The sequence below is a fragment of the Garra rufa genome, chromosome 5, assembly GCF_049309525.1.
Source record: "Garra rufa chromosome 5, GarRuf1.0, whole genome shotgun sequence".
Lineage (NCBI taxonomy): Eukaryota > Metazoa > Chordata > Actinopteri > Cypriniformes > Cyprinidae > Garra > Garra rufa.
This window is the reverse complement of record NC_133365.1, coordinates 15,088,811-15,110,481: the sequence shown is the minus strand read 5'-3', so window position 1 is coordinate 15,110,481 and position 21,671 is coordinate 15,088,811. Positions and strand designations below refer to the sequence as shown.

General features: G+C 38.9%; 1 protein-coding gene across 3 annotated transcripts in view; it reads left to right on the top strand.

Annotated features, from left to right (window-relative positions):
• Positions 1–3,469: 3,469 nt before the first annotated feature.
• Positions 3,470–21,671, top strand: part of edil3a (EGF-like repeats and discoidin I-like domains 3a) — a 211,750-nt gene continuing 193,548 nt past the window's right edge. For all 3 annotated transcript variants that reach the window (XM_073839789.1, XM_073839788.1, XM_073839787.1), the window contains exon 1: positions 3,470–3,988. In XM_073839789.1, coding sequence (XP_073695890.1) covers positions 3,925–3,988 — 64 coding nt within the window. In that variant the 5' untranslated portion in view covers positions 3,470–3,924. The remainder of the gene's footprint in view (positions 3,989–21,671) is intronic.

Sequence of the window (21,671 nt, the reverse complement as noted above, 5' to 3'; positions counted from 1 at the left end):
TCTCAAGTATTCAAAGAGATACTGCACAAATTTGCATGTCCATTAAATTAATGGAATTACTAAGTGCTTATCCCTTAAAAATAGAGATTACTACTGGAATAGCATTAGGATTTGTATAAGGAAGACTGCAGTGTGTTGTAACATCATAATCTTTTCTGTTTTTTTTTTTTTTTCTGTTGGTTGAGTGGACAGGAAGGTTGTTTCCAAGGTACTTTGGACCCACAAATATTGGACAAAATGGGACTTTGTATAGAGTGACTAACACATACATACATATTTATGTCACATGGCACAGCTGATTGGTTCTCTCCTGGCTCAGTAGCCAATAAGCTTGCTGTTCAACGTTCAAATATATGACTATGTTGCTCGCAGCATGCTTTAGAAACCCTCCACCTTCCCCAGCTCCACTTGTATAGATCTGCTACGAGGTGATCCTTCATGTATATGTGTGGCAGCAGTATTTCTTACATGCTCACAGCAGAATGTTGTGGATGTATTGGCAGTAGCAAGTCTCAGTACTTGCTCTGCCGCAGCAGCATAGTAGATTTATTCCGCCAAGACCAAATACATTGTCATGTACATTACCGTGCCAATCCCTCCGAGACCTGTCATGACAAAACTATAAATGTATCGGAAATAATATTTTTCTTTTTCATTAAAGGGATGAATTATAGTTCATATAAGTGAGGAAGTGTCTATATATATATATACAGTGAGGTCAATAAGTATTTAATCACCCTGTGATTTTGCAAGTTCTCTTACTTAGAAATCATGGAGGGGTCTACAATTAAATAAAATAAGTATATAACAAATAAGTATTTGATCACTTGAGTCCAAAAATTTTAATATTTGGTACAGAAGCCTTTGTTAGCAATTACAGAGGTCAAATGGTTCCTTTAGTTCTTCACCAGGTTTGCACACATTGCAGGAGGGATTTTGGCCCACTCCTCCATACAGATCTTCTCTAGATCTGTCAGGTTTTGGGGCTGTTGCTGAGCAACACAGAGTTTCAGCTCCCTCCAAAGATTTTCTATTGGATTTAGGTCTGGAGACTGACTAAGCCACTCCAGAACCTTGATATGCTTCTTACGGAGCCACTCCTTGGTTTTCCTGGCTGTGTGCTTTGGGTCATTGTCATGTTGGAAGACCCAGCCACAACCCATCTTTAATGCTCTGACTGAGGGAAGGAGGTTTTTGCCCAATCTGTCACAATACATGGCCCTGTTCATCCTCTCCTTAATACAGTGCAGTTGTCCTGTCCCCTGTGCAGAAAAACACCCCCAGAGCATGATACTTCCAGCCCCATGCTTCACTGTAGGTATGGTATTATTGGGATGGTACTCATCATTCTTCTTCCTCCAAACACGGCGAATGGAGTTAAGACCAAAAAGTTCTATTTTGGTCTCATTTGACCACAGGACTTTCTCCCATGACTCCTCTGGATCATCCAGATGGTCCCTGGCAAACTTCAGACGGGCCTGGACATGGGCAGACTTAAGCAGGGGAACCTTCCGTGTGATGCAAGATTTTAAACCGTCTTAGTGTATTACTGATAGTAGCCTTGGAAACGATGGTCCCAGCTCTCTTCACGGCATTGACCAGCTCCTCCCGTGTAGTTCTGGGCTGATTCTTCACCATTCTTAGCATCATTGATAACCCACAAGGAGAGATCTTCCGTGGGGCCCCAGTCCGAGGGACATTGACAATCATCATTAGCCTCTTCCATTTTCTGACAATTGCTCCAACGGTTATTCTTTTTTTTTACCAAGCTGCTTGGCAATTGCCCTGTAGCCCTTTCCAGCTTTGTGAAGGTCTACTATTTTGTCTCTTGTGTCTTTTGACAGCTCTTTGGTTTTGCCCATGTTGCTACTTAGACTTTGGCTGATTGTGGGGTGCACAGGTCTTTATGACAGCTAACGACCTCAAACAGGTGCTACTAATTTAGAATCATGAGCAGAGTGTAGCTGGACTATTTAAAAGCAAAATAACAGGTCTTTGAGGGCCAGAATTTTGGCTGATAAGCAAGTGATCAAATACTTATTTGACACAGTAATTCACAAATAAATTAAAAAGTCATACAATGTGATTTCCGGATTTTTATTTTTAGATTCTGTCTCTCACAGTGGAAATGCACAGATGCTGAAAATTGTAGACCCCTCCATGATTTCTAAGTAAGAGAACTTGCAAAATCACAGAGTGATCAAATACTTATTGACCTCACTGTATATATATATATATATATATATATATATATATATATATACAGTGCAGACCAAAAGTTTGGACACACCTTCTCCTTCAAAGAGTTTTCTTTATTTTCATGACTATGAAAATTGTAGATTCACACGGAAGGCATCAAAACTATGAATTAACACATGTGGAATTATATTTAATTCTATAAAATATTTAATTCTATATATACTATATATACTTCTGCACAACACAACTGATGGTCCCAACCCCATTTATAAGGCAAGAAATCCCACTTATTAAACCTGACAGGGCACACCTGTGAAGTGAAAACCATTTCAGGCGACTACCTCTTGAAGCTCATCAAGAGAATGCCAAAATGTGTGCAAAGCAGTAATCAAAGCAAAAGGTGGCTACTTTGAAGAACCTAGAATATGACATATTTTCAGTTGTTTCACACTTTTTTGTTATGTATATAATTCCACATGTGTTAATTTATAGTTTTGATGCCTTCAGTGTGAATCTACAATTTTCATAGTCATGAAAATAAAGAAAACTCTTTGAAGGAGAAGGTGTGTCCAAGGTGTGTCCAAACATTTGGTCTGTACTAATATATATATATATATATATATATATATATATATATATATATATATATATATATATATATATTACTGTAATTATCGAGATTAATTTGTTCTGACACAGTTTAACTCTGAGCAGGGGCATCAGACAGGGGGTAATAGTGGAACAGAGTAACAGGGGCCCTCCACTGAACGTGATATTGCGATCACCGTGATAATGTGAGAAATGTTGAAGGTGTCTGAATAAATTTTGGTTTGACTGTATATTTCCAATTATATTTTCTGTTTAAATGAAGACATCTACTATTTGTTTACTTGTTATACTGTCAAATTAAACTGTTTAAAATTAAATAAATGTGGCTTTGGGTTGTTGTGGTGATGAGGGATGGCATTATAATATTAAACGAATGCGTAAAATTAAAATGTTACAGCTGCTGCAACACAACTCACCCAGGTAGGTTGCAACACAGGTACTCGTTGTACTTTATTTTAATTTGTAGCAGAAAAATATGGGAAGATCCCATCAAAGTTGTAGATAAATAGCGCACGTTAAGCACAAATTGTTACAGCCATCCCCGGTCTCCCCTACAGGGCCATCCCACTATCTCACCTGCAGAGAGAGAAGAGAGAATGTGTGATAAATCTGTGATCGGAAGGGAGGTCAGAACAGTTAAGCCGCTGTACCTGTACTACATCAGAGCAAAAAGAGCGTCTTTCCTGGGGCGAAGTGAAATACACTGACAGTGTCTCCCACCCATTTGGATTTTGCCGTTCGTTCTGTGTATTGGAAGCTCCAGGGCTGCTGGGGAGGAGCGAGGCTCGTCTTTATCAGTAAGACAGCGCCGCTGTTCGAGCGCTACACTGACCGTCTGCCGCGCGCAATCACCGTTTGATCGGGACCCGCGCGGAGACTCTCCGTTATCTTGCCGTGCACCACTGCAGCAGACGGGCAAGAGAAACTCCTGAGAGGATCACTTGTTTCATCTCACCTGACCCTTGCTCGGAGAAAAACACGGACTTAACAGACACCTGTCCTGGGAGATACTTAGTCAAAGACCTTTGCGTGTAACTCAGTGGAAGACAGAAGTTTTAAACGTCGGTGTCGTTGAACGTTTGTAACCTTGGAACTCGTAGCTGCCGTTCGGTGAGGATGGGACCGTTGCTCGTCTCCATCGCCCTCTGCGTGCACCTCGCTGTCCCGCATCTCGTCAAAGGTGAGTGGCAGAGCGCAGAATCTCTGTTTTGTGAATGATGTTGTTTAACTTTCAATTCCAGCAGGACATGGAGACAAAATAAGAACTGTTAAAATTCGGCACGTCACAGAATGACCTTAAATGGTTCGTTTACAACAAAATGTTTGTTGTGCGTCTCAACATGTCCAGAAATTAACCTTAGAACGCATGAATAATTTGCAGCAAGTATATCTGAGCACAAGACAGTTGCGGATATTTGAAATGCCATTCATTATAGCTCATGCTGTTCTTGTTGGTCAAGTGAAGGTAGTAGGGGAGACATTATTTACACGCTATCCCATTGACAGGCTGCTACGGCTTTCCTGATCATACTCCCACGGTTTTTACATCTATGGCAAGCTGTTTTATCATTTAAACTGTAAACGGACAAGCATTTGTTTTATTATATAATTTCTAATTATTTAATTTCTAGTAATCCGGTATAGTGACTAGTAGCTATCTTCTTCATGTTCACCAACTATTCCTTAGATCCTAGTACTTACTGTACAGCCTGTCAGCAGTTGCTAAATAAATAGATCCTAGTCATTATGCTTATTTATTAGTGTACATATTAGTACTTAATTTACTGGATCAATCAATTAATCAACCAACCAATCAATAAGATACAATTTATTTGTAGAGCACAAATAAACACATTAATAATTGCCCAAAGTGTTTATTCATTTTCTGCAAGTCATTATCTAAATTGTTACCTGTGTCTGTCCCAGCTTTGTTTTTGTATGTTAATACAGACTTTAGTGTGTAACAAAAGTTAGACAAATACATAAATGTAAATGTAAAACTGAAGTAGGTACCAGCAACAGTTATATAGTACAGGGCAACAGTTGGAGTACATAGTTGATGTCAGAATAACAGATAACCACTGAATTATTGGGAAAAGCAATTTGTTACTGGTTAACAATGGAACAGTCAATCAAATGACAAGTAGTGGAATAGATATATGTGACTGAATAGATGCTAGTCACTATGCACAAGTGTTATTATCTGATGAATAATTCTTTCTAAAAACTGAAAAAGGATTATAGTCAATAACAGATTTCTTAAAAGTATGGATGCTCCAGTATGAAAATTCTCTACCAACACAGATAGCTGATTATGCAGAATGATAACTGCCGATGCCAATACTGATATAGAACAAGCTGTTTTATTTGACATCTACTGAGCAATTATATGAGACATGATACATTCCAATAAGTTGTACTGTATCTTGCAACATACTTCTAATGTTCATTCATGTTTATTTCATGCTATAACTTGTATTAAAGTGGAAAAGACTGCTGTTTGAACGGAAGCTGCTACAGCAATCTGTCACGCCACGTTAAGAGCGTCAAAGCGTATTTATTGTTTGAATTTTGTTATAAAATTTACAAGATTTGAAATCTGAGACTTAGTTTCTTATTAAAAGTAACAAAGCTCAAAGCTCGTTGTGATAACTGGATTGGAGATGCATTATAGGGCTCACATGCGATATCCAAGCCGGTTCTGTAATAAGTAGTATATCTCAATCACCTGTGCGCGTTCAGATAGAGTAGTGCTTACTACACAGAGCCGTAATTCACTGACAAGCAGCACAAACTTCATGATATTGTCTGCGTGATTTTGTGCTGCTTGTCAGTGAATTACAGTTCTGTTACGGCTCTGAAAGTGCACAGGTGATGGAAATATACTGCTCATTACAGAACCAGCTTTACTGACAATATGTGCATTGGATATCGCATGCAAGAGACTGTATTGTGCAGCCCTAGTGCATTATAAATAATGTTTTCTAAAGGAAAAACCTCAGACCTGACAACCCTAGCTTGAACAGTGCTGTGTTAATGCGTCCTTATTGCTTTAACCTGGACATGCTAATAGTTACTTTTAAGGAATAAATGTTAAAATTGCTTGCCACATTACATCAGCATTTTGAGAAATAGGAGGAGACTGATCAGTTGTCATGCTGGATGGACTTGGGATCCATTTACCGGAGCTCAGTGGATGTTTCTCCTTGTTCTTATTGATCTCCAATCACTGCCAATGTTTTCTTCTATAGTAGACACATGACTGATTCACATCCGTTTGGATTCAAATGTGCTGTCATTGCATTGGAAGAGTGCACAGGTTTCCTATCTGATTCTTTTATAGGGAGATTCACATCAATTGGATTTTTATCTTCAATGTTGTTTGTAGAGCAATCACAAGTGCTGGATAACAATTCAAAGATGACTTTCAATGCTGTCATGGTCCATGGCACATATCAAAAAAATTGTGTTTTTGACATAAAATTGGGGTTTGGTACTGTGACGTGTTTTTTATACTTAATTGGCATACTATTTTTAGATTTGTCAGAGGTGATTTTGAATATTCAAATCAACATTCTGACTCTCTTATTAGTAAAAACACAAGCCTTATCATGCATCTGGCATAAAGGAAAGGATGCTCTTTCATAGCTTGATGGACACTGTTAAAGTCCCAGTTTTTTGGCAAATCTAAGTACACTTTGAGACACTGATATCTCTTCTTAAACCCTAGAGGAAATAGGTTGGAGATTACTGGGGTTGTTTCCTTCTTGAGAAAACCTGAGAAGCAAAATTCTCAAATGTGCTTTGTATTTAATCTCATTGCAGTCTCGGAGAAGCATTTCTTATTTGTGTTTTTGGTCCCCGAGAGGATGAACCTGTTTTCTGAAAGTGTCTCCTTGAGGCTGCAAGAGCAATGAAGTCATATAGAAATGATGGAGCATAATTTCATGCAAGTTGTCTGATATGCTTTTCTGCTGCCTTTTGATTGACAATAAATAATAGGCACTGATCATCTACTTTGTTTAAACAATAGTACAGATAATTGCTTTTATTGGCCGATACTGATTACTGGCCGAAACATCAGTTCATCCCTACTTAAGAGTTAAAATAAAATATTCAGATCAACATTCTGACTCTCTTATTAGTAAAAACACAAGCCTTATCATGCATCTGGCATAAAGGAAAGGATGCTCTTTCATAGCTTGACGGACACTGTTAAAGTCCCAGTTTCTTGGCAAATCTAAGTACACTCTGAGACACTGATATCTCTTCTTAAGTCCTAGAGGAAATAGGTTGGAGATTACTGGGGTTGTTTCCTTCTTGAGAAAACCTGAGAAGCAAAATTCTCAAATGTGCTTTGTATTTAATCTCATTGCAGTCTCGGAGAAACAGTTCTTATATGTGTTTTTGGTCCCCGAGAGGATGAACCTGTTTTCTGAAAGTGTCTCCTTGAGGCTGCAAGAGCACTGAAGTTGTATAGGAATGATGGAGCATAATTTAAGTGTTCCTCAATAGCAGAAGTTATCGTTTTCTAAGTTTGGATGCTGCTTAAAGGAATGAAGTATAGATGCATCAGTCTAAAACTTCTTTAGCAGACAGTTCTGTTCCTGAATATGAGTGCAAATAATATTTGAAAACAGACTGAATGCTTGTACCCTTGTTTGTAGTTTCCCAGTCTTCTCAGCTTCACAGGCCTGTGATTTTAAGTGTGTTTCCTAGCTGTGCTAGGAGCTATAATTGTAACTGAGCATGGCCTCAGAGCCTCCTGGTGTCAACTGTGCTTCTGCAGCTTGGAGCTGCAGCCTCCTCCTTGAATAATGGATTCTTAGCTACAATACCTCAGGGTGCACTTGTTCCTTGGCTTGGTGAGAGAATGAAATCATCAATGGCAGTTCTTCAATTAATCACAGCACATTCAGACGTCACACATTCGACATGCTTCAAGGTGTGATTTGGTGGCATGCCACACTTCCAGTCACATTTTCTTTGTTTCTTACACAGCAATTAGGAACTTCATAGAGTTTGTTTTCTATTAGAGTTAAAAGTAAGTAGAGGTGTAGTCCACTCCACTCAGAAAATTACAATTCTGTCATCATTTACTTACCTTCATGTTGCTCCAAAACTGCATGACTTTCTTCTGTGAAACATAAAAGAAGATATTTTGAAGAACGTTGGTAATCAAACAGTTTTGGTTCCCTTTGACCAAAAATACAATGTATTACAATGAGAACCAAAGCTCAAAATTCTTCAAATCATCTTCTTTTGTTTTTGCAGAAAACAGCAAAACAGCAAACAGGTTGAGTAAAATAGAGGGTGAATAAATTTGGGTATTTTATGGGTAAACTAACCCTTTAATTTAAGATAATTTAATTTAACCCTTTAATTTAAATGTTTTTTTTTTTTGTTAAAATATTTGCTATGACAGTTTAATGTAGGTTAACATCCAACGGTGCAGTTCAACGTTCATTGAAACGTCTATAATTTGTGGTTCAACATTTTATGGAAGAGTCTGCAATATCTTGCAGTATATCATATTTCTCCCATTGTGTGCGAGACTGTGTGGGAGATTTCAGAGGCTGCTTTCATTGATGCATGCAACTGTCGGGGGGCAATTACAAGCAAACACCCTATTCTCAATGTCAGAGGCCACAGCTGCTGGCTTGAGCGAATCGATGCTCCTTAAACATCCCTTGCCTAGAAAGGCTCACTGTGCATCGTCTCATGTCATTTTGCAATGTATCAGAATGCTGTGTGGCTGATGAAAAGGAAAAAGCATTTTGTTTGTTAAGCTACCGACTGTCTCAGATAGACCGTGAAATAACACTTGCTGATGACAGGGGGCATGTCGCTGTATGTATGTTCTGTAGTGGTGGTGGTGTTTTTTATTTTATTTTATGTGTGTAGACACCTTTAAACTTGAAACTTATTTTTGACAGATGTTGTTGCTCAACTGCTGTATGGAAGCCTGTTTGTACGTATAAGAGTCAGAAAGTGTATATAATAAGAAACAAAGTCACATTGTGATAGATAAAGTCACAATTTTGAGCTATGAGATATAAGTAAGATATAAAGTTTCAGTTATGAGAAATATGTTTCGTGACATATGCGATGAAATGTCCACTGAGTGGTGCTAAAAGAGTGTTTACAGATGAACGTACATATGGTACGTTTTATGTGATGTTGGTTTTGTATGTCACCGCAGATCTGACTTGAAATTTTAATTGAGTGGTGCTATACCCTTAATGCTCTGTGACGTTTTAAAATAACATACCATCTACACTACACCTGAAACAACCCGATAGTATGAACAAAAGCAAATGTGACATAAAAACGTAATCGCAAACATGTTGTTTTAGTTTGTTTTTTGATCTCTCATCTTTCAGCTCTTTCATTGTGCATCATGTTTTTTTTTTTTTTCACGGGATTCTTACCCAAGGATTCTGCATCCTAAGTACAATTCTGTGTCAGCTGAGCTACCGTTCAAGTTTGTTACATCCAAAAAGTGAAACATATGGAGCTGTAATTATAACTGTGTATGAGAACAATTACAAGTGTTCACTGTTTCATTGCCTCTAGAGTTTATTTCTGTTGGAAACTGCAGTGATATGTACTTATTGGTACGTATTCCACATCTTGTTAAAAAGTTCCCACGGGCTTGTTTTCGTCATGAAATCAGCTAGAGAAAACGAATGTGCAATAATGAGAAGTAAAGTTGTAGTTCCAAGAAATAAAGTATTTAGGAACATAAAGTCACATTTTAAGATATAAAATCATGATTACAGGAAATAATCAAATCCAATTATGTAAAACAAAGCTCCAGTTGTGAGACATAAGGTCTATGAGAAATAAATGTGCAATTAAGAGAAAAAGAAAACAGAGGTTGCGGTTTTAAGAAATCACATTTGTGAGATATAAAGTCACATTTTGAAATATGAAGTCACAATTACAGGAAATAATTACAATTATTTGAAATAAGCAGTTATAAGATATAAATAAAGTCAACTATGAGTCCCATTTGTAAGAAAATCACATTGTGAGGATATAAGTCAAAATTGTGACTTCACAGTAATGGGAAACAAACACAGTTATGTAAAATAAAGTTTCAATTTTAAGACAAAAAAATAATAATCAAAAATGCATTTTGCATTTATGAGAACTAGGGTCGGGCCAATGCCGATACGATTATTACAAGTGGAAAAGATAACCGATATTTTGAATCGATACATATGTCTGGTGTAAAAATGATCATTAATGTCGAAATTATGAATAACAAGGGCTCTGACAAAAACTTTCTTTAAATGCTTTTAAATGATTTTTATCAGCAAAGCGGTTTTGAACATGGTCGATACCGATAACCACAAAAAATACTTAATATCTGCATTTGTGAGTCTTATTTTAAAGATAAAATCACAGTAAAACATAACAATATCAATTATGTGAATAATATTGAAGTTATGAGATATAAATTAGCAGAACTGGTCTTACCTCAATGTAGAGTACAGATTAGGTTTATTGGTGGCTCATCACAGTGTTTTTAGAGACAGCAAGCTGTCTAGACATCCTTTATTTAAGTGTATCTTTGTACTTGCATGTATTTTGTACAGTAAGTAGTGTATCTCTGCACTACAGACTTCAAAATCTTTATATATCAATATTTATTGCATTATATTTTCCGCTTTGTATTGGCCACTCTGTCCGTGACAGTGTAACTATTTTATCCCAGCTTGAGGACAGGAGTGTGTTTGACAGGGGACCCATGTTGAGAGTGTGAGACAAATTTGTTCTGGTTGGTTGAGCCTGTGGGCCCTTAAGCTCCAGTAGTTCAGGTCTTTATCCCGCACACATGAACTGTGCTGTCAGCGTCAGCTGGCCACTTCATTAGAACGGCTTCCCTGCGTGAGTCCTGCATGCTTTATTTATTGTGTGACATTTGCGATTACATTGTGGAAAAATTCAAAGCAAGCACCTTAGAGAAACAATCCACCGTGGGCTCTCTGTCTGACGAGGAGACCATACGCTGTGTGGAAAAAATAGATTTGCTTATTAAATAGGCCTAGTTAAGACGTGAAACACAATCAGATTCCTTGTTAAAAATGTAAATACAACCACAGGATTTTCCTACAGTGAAAATGCAGAGTTAATTGTGATTTTAAATGGTGACGTGCTTTTCATGATGGAGTGCCAGTTGGATTGTTTTCTTAGTTAAGCATATGACTTCCCCCCTCTGAGAGCAACATTCAGCCGTATTATACAATCTGATGGCTCAGAAGGCTGATTTTGTAGGTCGCTAGGGGAAGTAGATAGTTTTGTCATTCGTTTTTTTCCTACCATCACTTTCACTATCTCTTTAATGAGTGTACAGAGGCCATTCCTTTCTAGATCATTGGTTTTGATAGGCTCACAGATCACAATTAATCATGAATGGGGCAACATGGCTGCTCTGGTGAAACAGAACTCAATCTTTCTATAATGACCTTCCCGTTCTGATGAGGTGTCATTGAACTTTACTCATTGCCCTTCGTTTCCTGTACGCTGGGGTGTAATTGTGGTCATCACTGTCTGGACTGTGCCCATGCAGTCCTGCTAATAATAAAAGATGGATTCATTTTTCACTTGTTTTGACAGATTAATGGCACAATTGGCGTTTGTTGATGAGCAGGACTTGACCTGCATTATCTCATGGTAGGGCACCTGCATGCTAAATTGTGTGAAGAATATTAAGGGATCAAGATTTGGCTCTTTAGCATGGCCTTTCTCTATTGGTTAAAATCTTATTCTGGATATTACATATAGGCCTATTCTGAATTTGATTAGTTACATATTAATTTGGGTAAATAAAAGTGAGACCCATTTTTTTGCATTTTTATAAATGTTTTTAAATTTTTTTTAAAGCAATAATGATGAAAAAAAAACAAACACAAAAAATCTAATTACATTCTTCTGGGGAGCCCTGTGCCTGAACAGCTGGTATTCAGAGAATAAGGGAATGTTAACAGATGATTTCTCTAAGTGTTATAGACCTCCTTTTAGAATTTGAGGAATTTAGGGGTTGCAATGTTATGGTGTGCCTGTGGGGCTATCATCAAATGCCACTGAGAGATTTAGAGTTTTCTCAATAATGGTGACTATGCAAGATGGCTAGACCTGTGGATTTTACTGCCTGTGGGGCATTTTGGGCTTGTCTGTGTGCATCTGAAAGAGATGTTTCAGTAGGGTACTCTTTGTCGCTTTGTCTTGCCTTGAACTATGAGAAAATGCAGTAAAAAAAGCAAGATTGATTGCTGCAGATAACTTTTCCCCCCTCTTACTGAATTGCAAAGATATAAGAAGAAATGTGAGCTTTTTGTAACAATCCAAGCATGGTATTAAATAAATAGCGGCATGGCATGAGATGAGCAATGACATTTTTTAGTCTGATTTAGGGAGTACAACATTGCTTAGCTCTTTGTATAATGCGTATATATGTCACGATTTGAGCCTCCGTCGTCCTGTCATCACAAACTCTTGCACTACACATCATGGACTTCATCCCCCACAAGCCACTGCACCAATCACTGCTCACACCTGCTCCTCGTGACCCACTGCACTGATTGCTGCACACATATGTTCCTTATCACACTGACTGCTTATAAGCTTCTCACACACACAGCCACTTTGCGAAGTCTTGTATTGCCCCGGCTACATTCTGAGCGTTTCTTCCCGTGTTTGATTTCCTGTGTTTTGATTCCTGGACTCCCTCTTGTGTGTGATTCTCGCTGCCTGCCCCGACCTTTTTGCCTGTGTTTGACTACGATTTCTGCCTGCCCCTGTGTTTGTTTGCCTGTATTAATAAATGCTGCAAATGGATCCGCTCGTCTCTGACCGTCCTTGTGACAGAAGACTTCGCCACTACAAGGATCCAGCAGCTAGTATGGTGTCATCCGGTTCCAGCATGAACTCTACAGTTCAGATCATGCGTCTCAAACAAGGTGAGCGGTCTGTTGAGGAGTATGCAATGGACTTTATCGAATTGGCTAATCAGTCTACTATGGATGAGGCATGCCTGATGATTTTCTACCGTGGAGGACTCTTAGAGCCATTGGCTTCCCTCATGCCCATGATCGAACCTAACTGGACTTTACAATATTTCATTGACATTGCTCTGCAAATGAGTGGCTCTCCTTTTACTGTGGGAATTCAAGAAGACAACAATGTTCCCACAGTAAACTCCAGCTCAGAGCCACTACACAAGATGGCCGCCCTTCCAGAGTCTGTTTTCAAGATGGCCACCCTTCCAGAGCCATTGCACAAGATGGCTGCCCTTCCAGAGTCTGTTCTCGAGATGGCCACCCTTCCAGAGCCATTGCACAAGATGGCTGCCCGTCCAGAGTCTCCGCTGGTTCCGTCCAGCCGTCCAGAGTCTCTGCTGATTCCGCCCAGTCTTCCAGAGCCTCCGCTGGTTCCGCCCAGCTTTCCACCCGGCCTTCCAGAGTATCCGCTGGTTCCGCCCGGCCTCCCAGAGTCTCCGCTGGTTCCGCCCGGCCCCCCCAGAGTCTCCGCTGGTTCTGCCCGGCCTCCCAGAGCCTCCGCTGGTTCCGCCCAGCCTTCCAGAGCCTCTGCTGGTTCCGCCCGGCCTTCCAGAGCCTCCGCTGGTTCCGCCCAGCCTTCCAGAGCCTCCGCTGGTTCCGCCCGGCCTTCCAGAGCCTCCGCTGGTTCCGTCCAGTCGTCCAGAGCCTATGCTGGTTCTGCCCAGCCTTCCTGAGATTCCTGTCTGCCCTGTTCTGGCCACGGAGGCCATGTATGGACTGTCTAATTTCCCACCCACCCTCCCTACTGCCCCAGTCCCACCACCTCTGTCTCCTGACAGTCCCTCGGCTCACCTTCAACCCACCTTCGGTGCAGAGGACTTGCCGTGGGTCTGCCAGTCTCCATCGGTGTCCTGGCTGGAGGATCCCTCACTATCGTCTCCAGCCTCAGAGTCCTGGACTCCGCCTCGGCCCTCCGACCCTGCGGCTCCACCCCGGCTCTCTGCTCCCTCATCTCCGCTGTCGGCCGTCGGTCCACCAGCTCCACCGGGCTCCATCGTCCCTCCGGTTCCGCCCTGGTCGGTCGGCTCTGTGGACCTCCTCGGTCCTCTGTCGCTCCGGCTCCGCCATGTACCTCCGGACCTCCATCTCCGCCTTGGTCGCCAGAGCCTTGGGTTCCGCCTTGGCCCTCCGGATCCTCAGTGTCGCTCCACCTCCGTCGGTCGGCCCCATGGAGGAGCCAACCCTTCCTCCACCATGGCTTCTCCCTCCGTCGGCTCCGCCTCAGTCTCCTGGTTCTCCACCTGCATATGGACCGGGGCCTCCATTCATGCCTCTGTGCCATGCCCACTCCATCACTCTCCCGAACAGGTATTTGAAGCGTCTGGAAGCCGCTCTTAGGTGGGGGGCTCTGTCACGATTTGAGCGTCCATCGTCCTGTCATCACAAACTCTTGCACTACACATCATGGACTTCATCCCCCACAAGCCACTGCACCAATCACTGCTCACACCTGCTCCTCGTGACCCACTGCACTGATTGCTGCACACATCTGTTCCTCATCACACTGACTGCTTATAAGCTTCTCACACACACAGCCACTTTGCGAAGTCTTGTATTGCCCCGGCTACATTCTGAGCGTTTCTTCCCGTGTTTGATTTCCTGTGTTTTGATTCCTGGACTCCCACTTGTGTGTGATTCTCGCTGCCTGCCCCGACCTTTTTGCCTGTGTTTGACTACGATTTCTGCCTGCCCCTGTGTTTGTTTGCCTGTATTAATAAATGCTGCAAATGGATCCGCTCGTCTCCGACCGTCCTTGTGACAATATATCTACCATTGTACAATGAGTTATACTGATTCATTCCATAGCCTACAACAATTATTTTTTGCTGATAACAACCTCACCTGCACCCTGGGGCTATTAGAGTCTAAGCTTGAGCTCTACTATAAAAAAGACAGTTAAAGTGGTTGAAAGAGAACTTTGCAATTTTGCCTTATTTTTTAACAGTCTACACTTTATCCTGTGGCAGAGTTTGGGTAGGTGCAAGTGAGACCCTTATAGCCATATGAAAAAGATACAAAAAAAGATTTAATACAATAGTAGGATTTTTTTTTAAATTCCTGCAATATGAAATTGATGGAAATGAAATTTTTCCACCTGAAATTGTCCATATTAAACATTTTTATGGTTATCGGTATGTCATTTTCAAAACCAATTTGGCGATAAAATTATCTAAAAGCATTTAAAGAAAATTTTAGTCAGAGCCCTTGTTATTCTTAACTTTTACGTTAATTTTTATTTTTACACCAGACATATTATCAGTTCAATATATCGGTTATCTGTCTACATAATCTGTAATTATCAATATCTGCCTGAATGATAACCGGTAGATGTTTATCATAGCATCTTTAAGAACATGTGTGCCTCACATGGCATCATGGCATCTCACTTGAATATCGGCACCGATATTAAGCATTTTTTATGGTTATCGGTATTGGTCTTTTTCAAAACCGATTTTCAATTAAATAATTTAAAAGCTTTTAAAGAACATTTTTGTCAGAGCCCTTGTTATACTTAATTTTGACAAATTTAAATTTTTACACCAAACGTATTTATCAGTTCAAAATGTCAGTTATCAGTGTACTTAATCTGTAAAAATCAGTATCAACCTGAATAATAATTGGAAAATGCTTATCATGGCATCTTTTAGAGCATGTCTGTCTGACATTGCATCATATCATCTCACTTGAATATTGGCACCAATATTAAGAATTTTTTTTTTAATGGTTATCATATTAGTCTTTTTCAAAACCGATTTGCCAATAAAATAATTTAAAGCATTTACAAGAAAGTTTTTGCCAGAGCCCTTGTTAATCTTAATTTTGACATTAATTTTCATTTTTACACCTGACATATTTATCAGTTCAAAATAACGGTTATCTGTCTACTTAATCTGTAATAATCTGTATCAGCCTGAGTAATAATCGGTATGATGCTTATCATGGCATCTTTTAGAAGATGTCTGACTCACATGGCATCAGAGCCCTTGTGAGTCAGAGCCCTTGTTATTCTTAATTTTGACATTAATTTTCATTTTTACACCAGACATACAGTATAAATAATATTCAATGGTTCAAAATATTGGTCTACTTTGTAATTATAATATTTTGTACAAAATATTGGTTTACTACTCTGTAATTATCGGTATCAGAGATGAAAACACATATCGGTTTACGGATAATATCACTATATATGTCAAAGCCTTGACTGGTGAGTTTGCAGTAAGGAAAAAGCCGTACTATAGACTCAAACCAAACAAAAGACAGGTTTTTCATGTTTTTCAGCAGCACATCATTTATTACACATCAGGCAAATTATTTTCGGTTCCTTTTGTCATATTTTGTTGGTCTTTATGACCAATGGTGGGTGTAGTATGTTATCACCGCCTATGAATGAAAGGACATTCATAATGAGTGATGAATTAGTATAGCAGATGGCAGGAAGTCAGATTGAATAAAGATGATGTCACTCCAAGCAAATAACCCTCTTCTTCTCTACAAATCATCCTTATTTAGAACATGTCTGCCTCACATGGCATTTGTTAACAAGGACCACTGCAGTGCTTAGGCCGATGTGGCTAAGAGTGATGGGATAGAGGGTGGATTGGATCTGGATTGCTGCATACTTAAACAGTTTATTTAAAGCTGTGCTAAAATTACCTGTGTAGCAAGATCTCCTCATGTTCCCCAAGGTCCATGGCGCTTTAAAGATATTGGTTTAAAGAATAAAGTTGATTAAAATTGGCCTTGCAAAGAGATTTTTACTCTCAGATCTGACATCAACATTTGCTTGAGCCAGTCATGTTTGATTTATTTATTTGAAATACGTGTAGATTATAAAGGTGCACTGTACGTGAGTACAGAGTACAAAGTACATTAGTCATCAGGGACATCGCCGTTCAGAACTGAATTGAGAATGCATTTTAAAATTAATATGACTTAAATTTTAACTAGAAAAGCAAAATCATCGGATGCAAAATTCACTTTTACATGTTGTTTGAACTGAATTTTGACTTGGAAGTGTGTGTACACAACCACCCTATAATGATAAAAATCCACCAAGTGTTTTTTTTAATCCCCATAAATCATAACCACTTTCTCAGATCAAGCCATTTACAGATTCTTGGCAGAGTGACATAGTTCTGCACAGGTCCCTTCCACGATTGTTGACTGACACTGGTGTTTTAGCGTAGACCTGCCCTGAGTGAGCTCTAAACAGTCTGCCATTGTTTCGACGCTGGAGCAGTAGTAGAGAAGAATGTCTCCTAAGGATTAAGGTGTTTTGTTGTTGGCTGTAATAATGAACACAGCAGTAGTCATTTTCTCCCAACGTCTGAGCTGCTGAAGACGAAGAGGATTACTTTTGTTTTTGAAAGGAATGCATCCGATGGTAATGGAATGGACATCCGATGACCACTTTAATGTTGATTTAACCCGATCTCATGAGAAATTTTATGGTTTGACAGTTGTTGGAGAAATCATATGAATTTGTACAGTTTATTTTGTACGAAAATGTATGATTTGTAGACAGAGATTACTGGGTAGATAACTTGCAAATTGTAATCCGTTACTGATTACAAATTACAAATTTTAGTCAGTAACGTAATCCATTACATTAGACATTTTAGGTAACTTAGATTACATTTGACCTAACTTGTTTATCACACTGATTTAAACAGGATAATATTGTACCATAATGATGCAAAAATACAAAAGAGTGAGAAAATATATTTATTTCATTGTAATTAATAACATGAAGTGCATTAAAAATTATATTACAAACTGCGCTTCATAAAGGAACTGTGGGGGGGGGGGTTATGAGTTTAATGAAAGGCTAACAAGTAATTAAATCATACAATTGTAAAATTTTAAATATATAATTTTAAAATAACAATCAAAATAATTCACTCACTAAAAAAGAATAAATATTTTATGTTTACCTGTACGACATATGATCATTAACCAATGTCAGAGAACCGTGAACATGCAAATGTAGTTATATCTCAGCCAAATATTGTCCTAACCTAACAAAGATCAATGGACAGCTTATTTATTCAGCTTTCATATGATGTATAAAAATTTGACACTTAAGACTGATTTTGTGGTCCAGGGTCACATTTCTGTGAATTGCAGCTCAGTAAATATCTCTTTCTTTCCTTCTAATTCAGCTTCCTGTAGTGTGTGACCAGTCCAATTCAATACAAAAACCAAAAACCACACAAGTTAGTGCAGCTCACACAGTGCAGTTTCCATTGAGTAAAATTGAGTATTGAAGTGAATGTAGTAGAAGATGTAATAGCTTAACCACAGAGATACAAGTTTGTCAAATTCTTTAACATAAACACCATCTATGTAAGGCACTGGATGTATAACTGGGGCAGGAATTAAGAAGGTCCTAAACATCAGAGAAGACACAATTATTTAATGTCTAGCCAGGTTCCTCATTAGCAAGTAATTTGGAAGTAAACTCAGACGCTTGGCTAGTCTTTCTGCGATACTGGGAGTGGGTGGATTGTTTGGGAATTATTGGCTGAACTCCGGTTGCAATTCTTTAGGGTTCTTTCATATTTTTCTAATTAGATTAGCTCCATCATTCAAAGTCCTCAAAAGAGTCTAGACAGACTTTAAGATCTATATAAATTCTGCACTGACTGCATTTGCACGCTGTTCTGTACAGATATGCTGTGCTTGGCAGTCTTGATCTCTATAGTTCAGCGTATTCTACAAGTACTTTTGGGTATTCACCATCTCTCTCGCCTCCGCGGAGCCATGAATTACATTATTCAGCCTCTTTAGTGACATGAGCTGTAATAAGATTCAGATGCAGGTATCAGTGTCATTTATCTGGATCTGTGTGAACTGCGTTGAATGAAAGCTCCCCAATTACTCTCAGGCCAAGGTTGATGCCATGACTTGTTTATTGATTATCAAAAGATGGAGGTTTAATTTGATACTCGGATGCAAACCGTCAACTGATTCTATTCCTCATGCACAGCCGTTTTGTTTAACACCACTCTCTGTCTGTCTGATCTTGGGGCTTGCATCTCCAGTCGTTGGCACAATGCGCTATGACTTTCACCGCCGTATTCTCTGCTCCCAGACACCCGGTGTTCACAGCATGCCATTGTTAGGCACATTAAGTACATTAACCACAGTCGATATCTGAGGATTTGTCTCTCTTCACTCGGTTCTGTTCTCAGAGCCATCATCTCATGCTCGGTTCAAGGCAATTGCTTTCAGTCAGCTAGTTCTGATTTAATTTGACGTGTGAACACCCTTGAATGTATGTGTGCCTCTGTGAAGGTTCAGGCAAGAATCATGCGTCAGGCGTGTGTATGCGTGTGTGTGTGTGTGCACGTATTTTTAGCTTTTATTGAGTGTGTGTTGTTCATTAGCGTTCCAGTGCGTTTGTGTGTGTCTACTGTGTGTGCTAAGCAAGTGGATGTGTTTTCTCATAATGAGGTGCTATGTGTGCCACACTCAAAAAGCTTTGAAAGCTAACCCAGAAATGTCATCACATTAATAAGGGCTTCTTCACAAGCCAGAGAAGCTTTTTGAGAAACTTCTACAGCACTTTGTGCGACACCATGACTCTCTCTATACACCTACTCATGTCGAACCTGCATGCTCATGCTGCTGTTTACTGACAGTTTTAAATCTGATTGGTGGTGCATGCTTCACATTAGCAGTTGTTTTGGGGGATGAAGCCTCACATTAGGGAAAACTAATATTCAGACACACTTCGATTTTGTTCACACACTGAAATCCTTTAAACCCATTTAAGTCCTTTAACTCCACATACTGTATATATACATATATTGGAAATTCAATTGCAGTTTCATTCCTTTCAGAAAAGAAAAATACAAAAATGACAGAATTTTGCCTTTGATTGTGAACAGTGAACTAATAAAATAATCTGGTGAGTAGGGCTGTCACTAACGATTATTTTAGTAATTGAATAATCTGTCAATTATTCTGACGATTTTTTGATTAATCAGATTATTATATTTTTTGTAGTAATAAACAATAGCCTTTAAAATGACTTAAAATGCATATAATATAACAATGAGGCTTTAATTATTAGTAAGTATCAAAAGAAAGTAACCATATGGTTTTATTGAACAAAACTTAAAATACATAAGTATTATAAACAATAGAGCTAATTTGCACATTAAGCATGATAACAAATGTCTGCAGAGGGTGCCAACGGCCTGACGATTGTTTATTGCTTTACTGCGCAATCTAATCCTCAACAACATTTAATTCAAATGTTCACTTAATCTTTAATATTTCTTTATGATAAAAAAAAGTTACAGCCACTGTAATTTCTTGAATATATGGACATCAAAATGTTAAAACTTTTAATTCGAAATTGTTAGCAAACAGTTATCATATTGAGAATGATACTGATGTATTCTCCTGTGTTTGTGTATGTTTATAAATTATTTACCTTACAAATGTGATAAAATAGTGCACGTTGTGTTCCCAGATGAACATTATAATAAACCCAAACTCACATCAACATGCAGAGATGAAGCTTGAAGCTCTTCACACATGTAAATGATTTTTTTGTTTGTTTATATGTGTGTAGCAGCATTTGCTTGAACGGAGCCGCTCTGACACGCATGCACTGTATGTAACCTACATGCATGTAAATATCTAAAGTGCATATATTAAACCTGCATCGCATATATTTATTTAATTTTTATTTAAATTTTATTTTGCCAATACAGGCAAAATGCAATGATTTTTTTTTTTTAAATTAAATACTCAAATAGAATCGAGGATGATTTAAAGGGGATTTAAATTAATTTTTACATGGTGTTTGGATATACATATGTCTTACCAGTGTGTAAACACAACGACCCTACAATGATAAAAATCCATTCACTACTTTTTTTTAATCCCCAAAAAACCTAAACAGTCTCACTTATCAAGCTGTTTTGTTTTTCTGATCAGTATGACATTATACTGCTCAGGCACAGCCCACAATCGCTGATAGACTGTCCTGTATTTGCATATATTCAACCGTAGCCAGTTGTACACTGTCCGCCATTTTCTCCATGCTCAAGCAGCTGTAGTGACAACGTCTTGTAAGCAATACCGGTGTTTTGTAGTTAGATGAACAGAAGAGTCTTTATTTTTTCCCAACATCAAAGCCACTGAGGACGCACCAGATTAGTTTTGTTTTTGATGGTAACGCGCCACTGCACAAAAAAAAAAAAAAAAAAAAACAGAAGAGAAGGGTGGGGTGAGCAGAGCTCATCATTTAAAGAGCCATGCACTGAAACAGGTCAGAGCTGTTTTTGAGACTGTAAAAAGGGTCTTGTTTTACATGACCATTGAGAAACAAGCCCATAGGGCCAGAAGTGTCCATAGTTGAAGAAACACCAAATTAAAACAAAAAAGTTATTTTAAATTGTCTCGCAGTGATTCATGAGGGCCATGAGTCATGTTGTCACTTGACATGTGATACATTAAAGCAACAAACAAATGTCTGACAAACTCAAGAGGGTTCAATTCGGGTAACAGTTGAGACTGGCGCAATCACAACCCCCGGAGGTCTGAGCAGAGACTTTGTGAAGAGTTATCCAGCTGTTAGACATTACAGCTCAACCATTCTCATGAGCCGAGACTGTGACACTCTGTGAAACCATAGGCACTCCTAAAAATGGACTCAAGAAGCGGATGGAGTGGGATAGTTTGGAGTCTTTTGTCTCCGCTGTTGTCCAGATGGGTTTGACACAGTGTGTAATTGGATGAAAGGTTACAGCCTTGTGTACCAGCTCATGATAATTA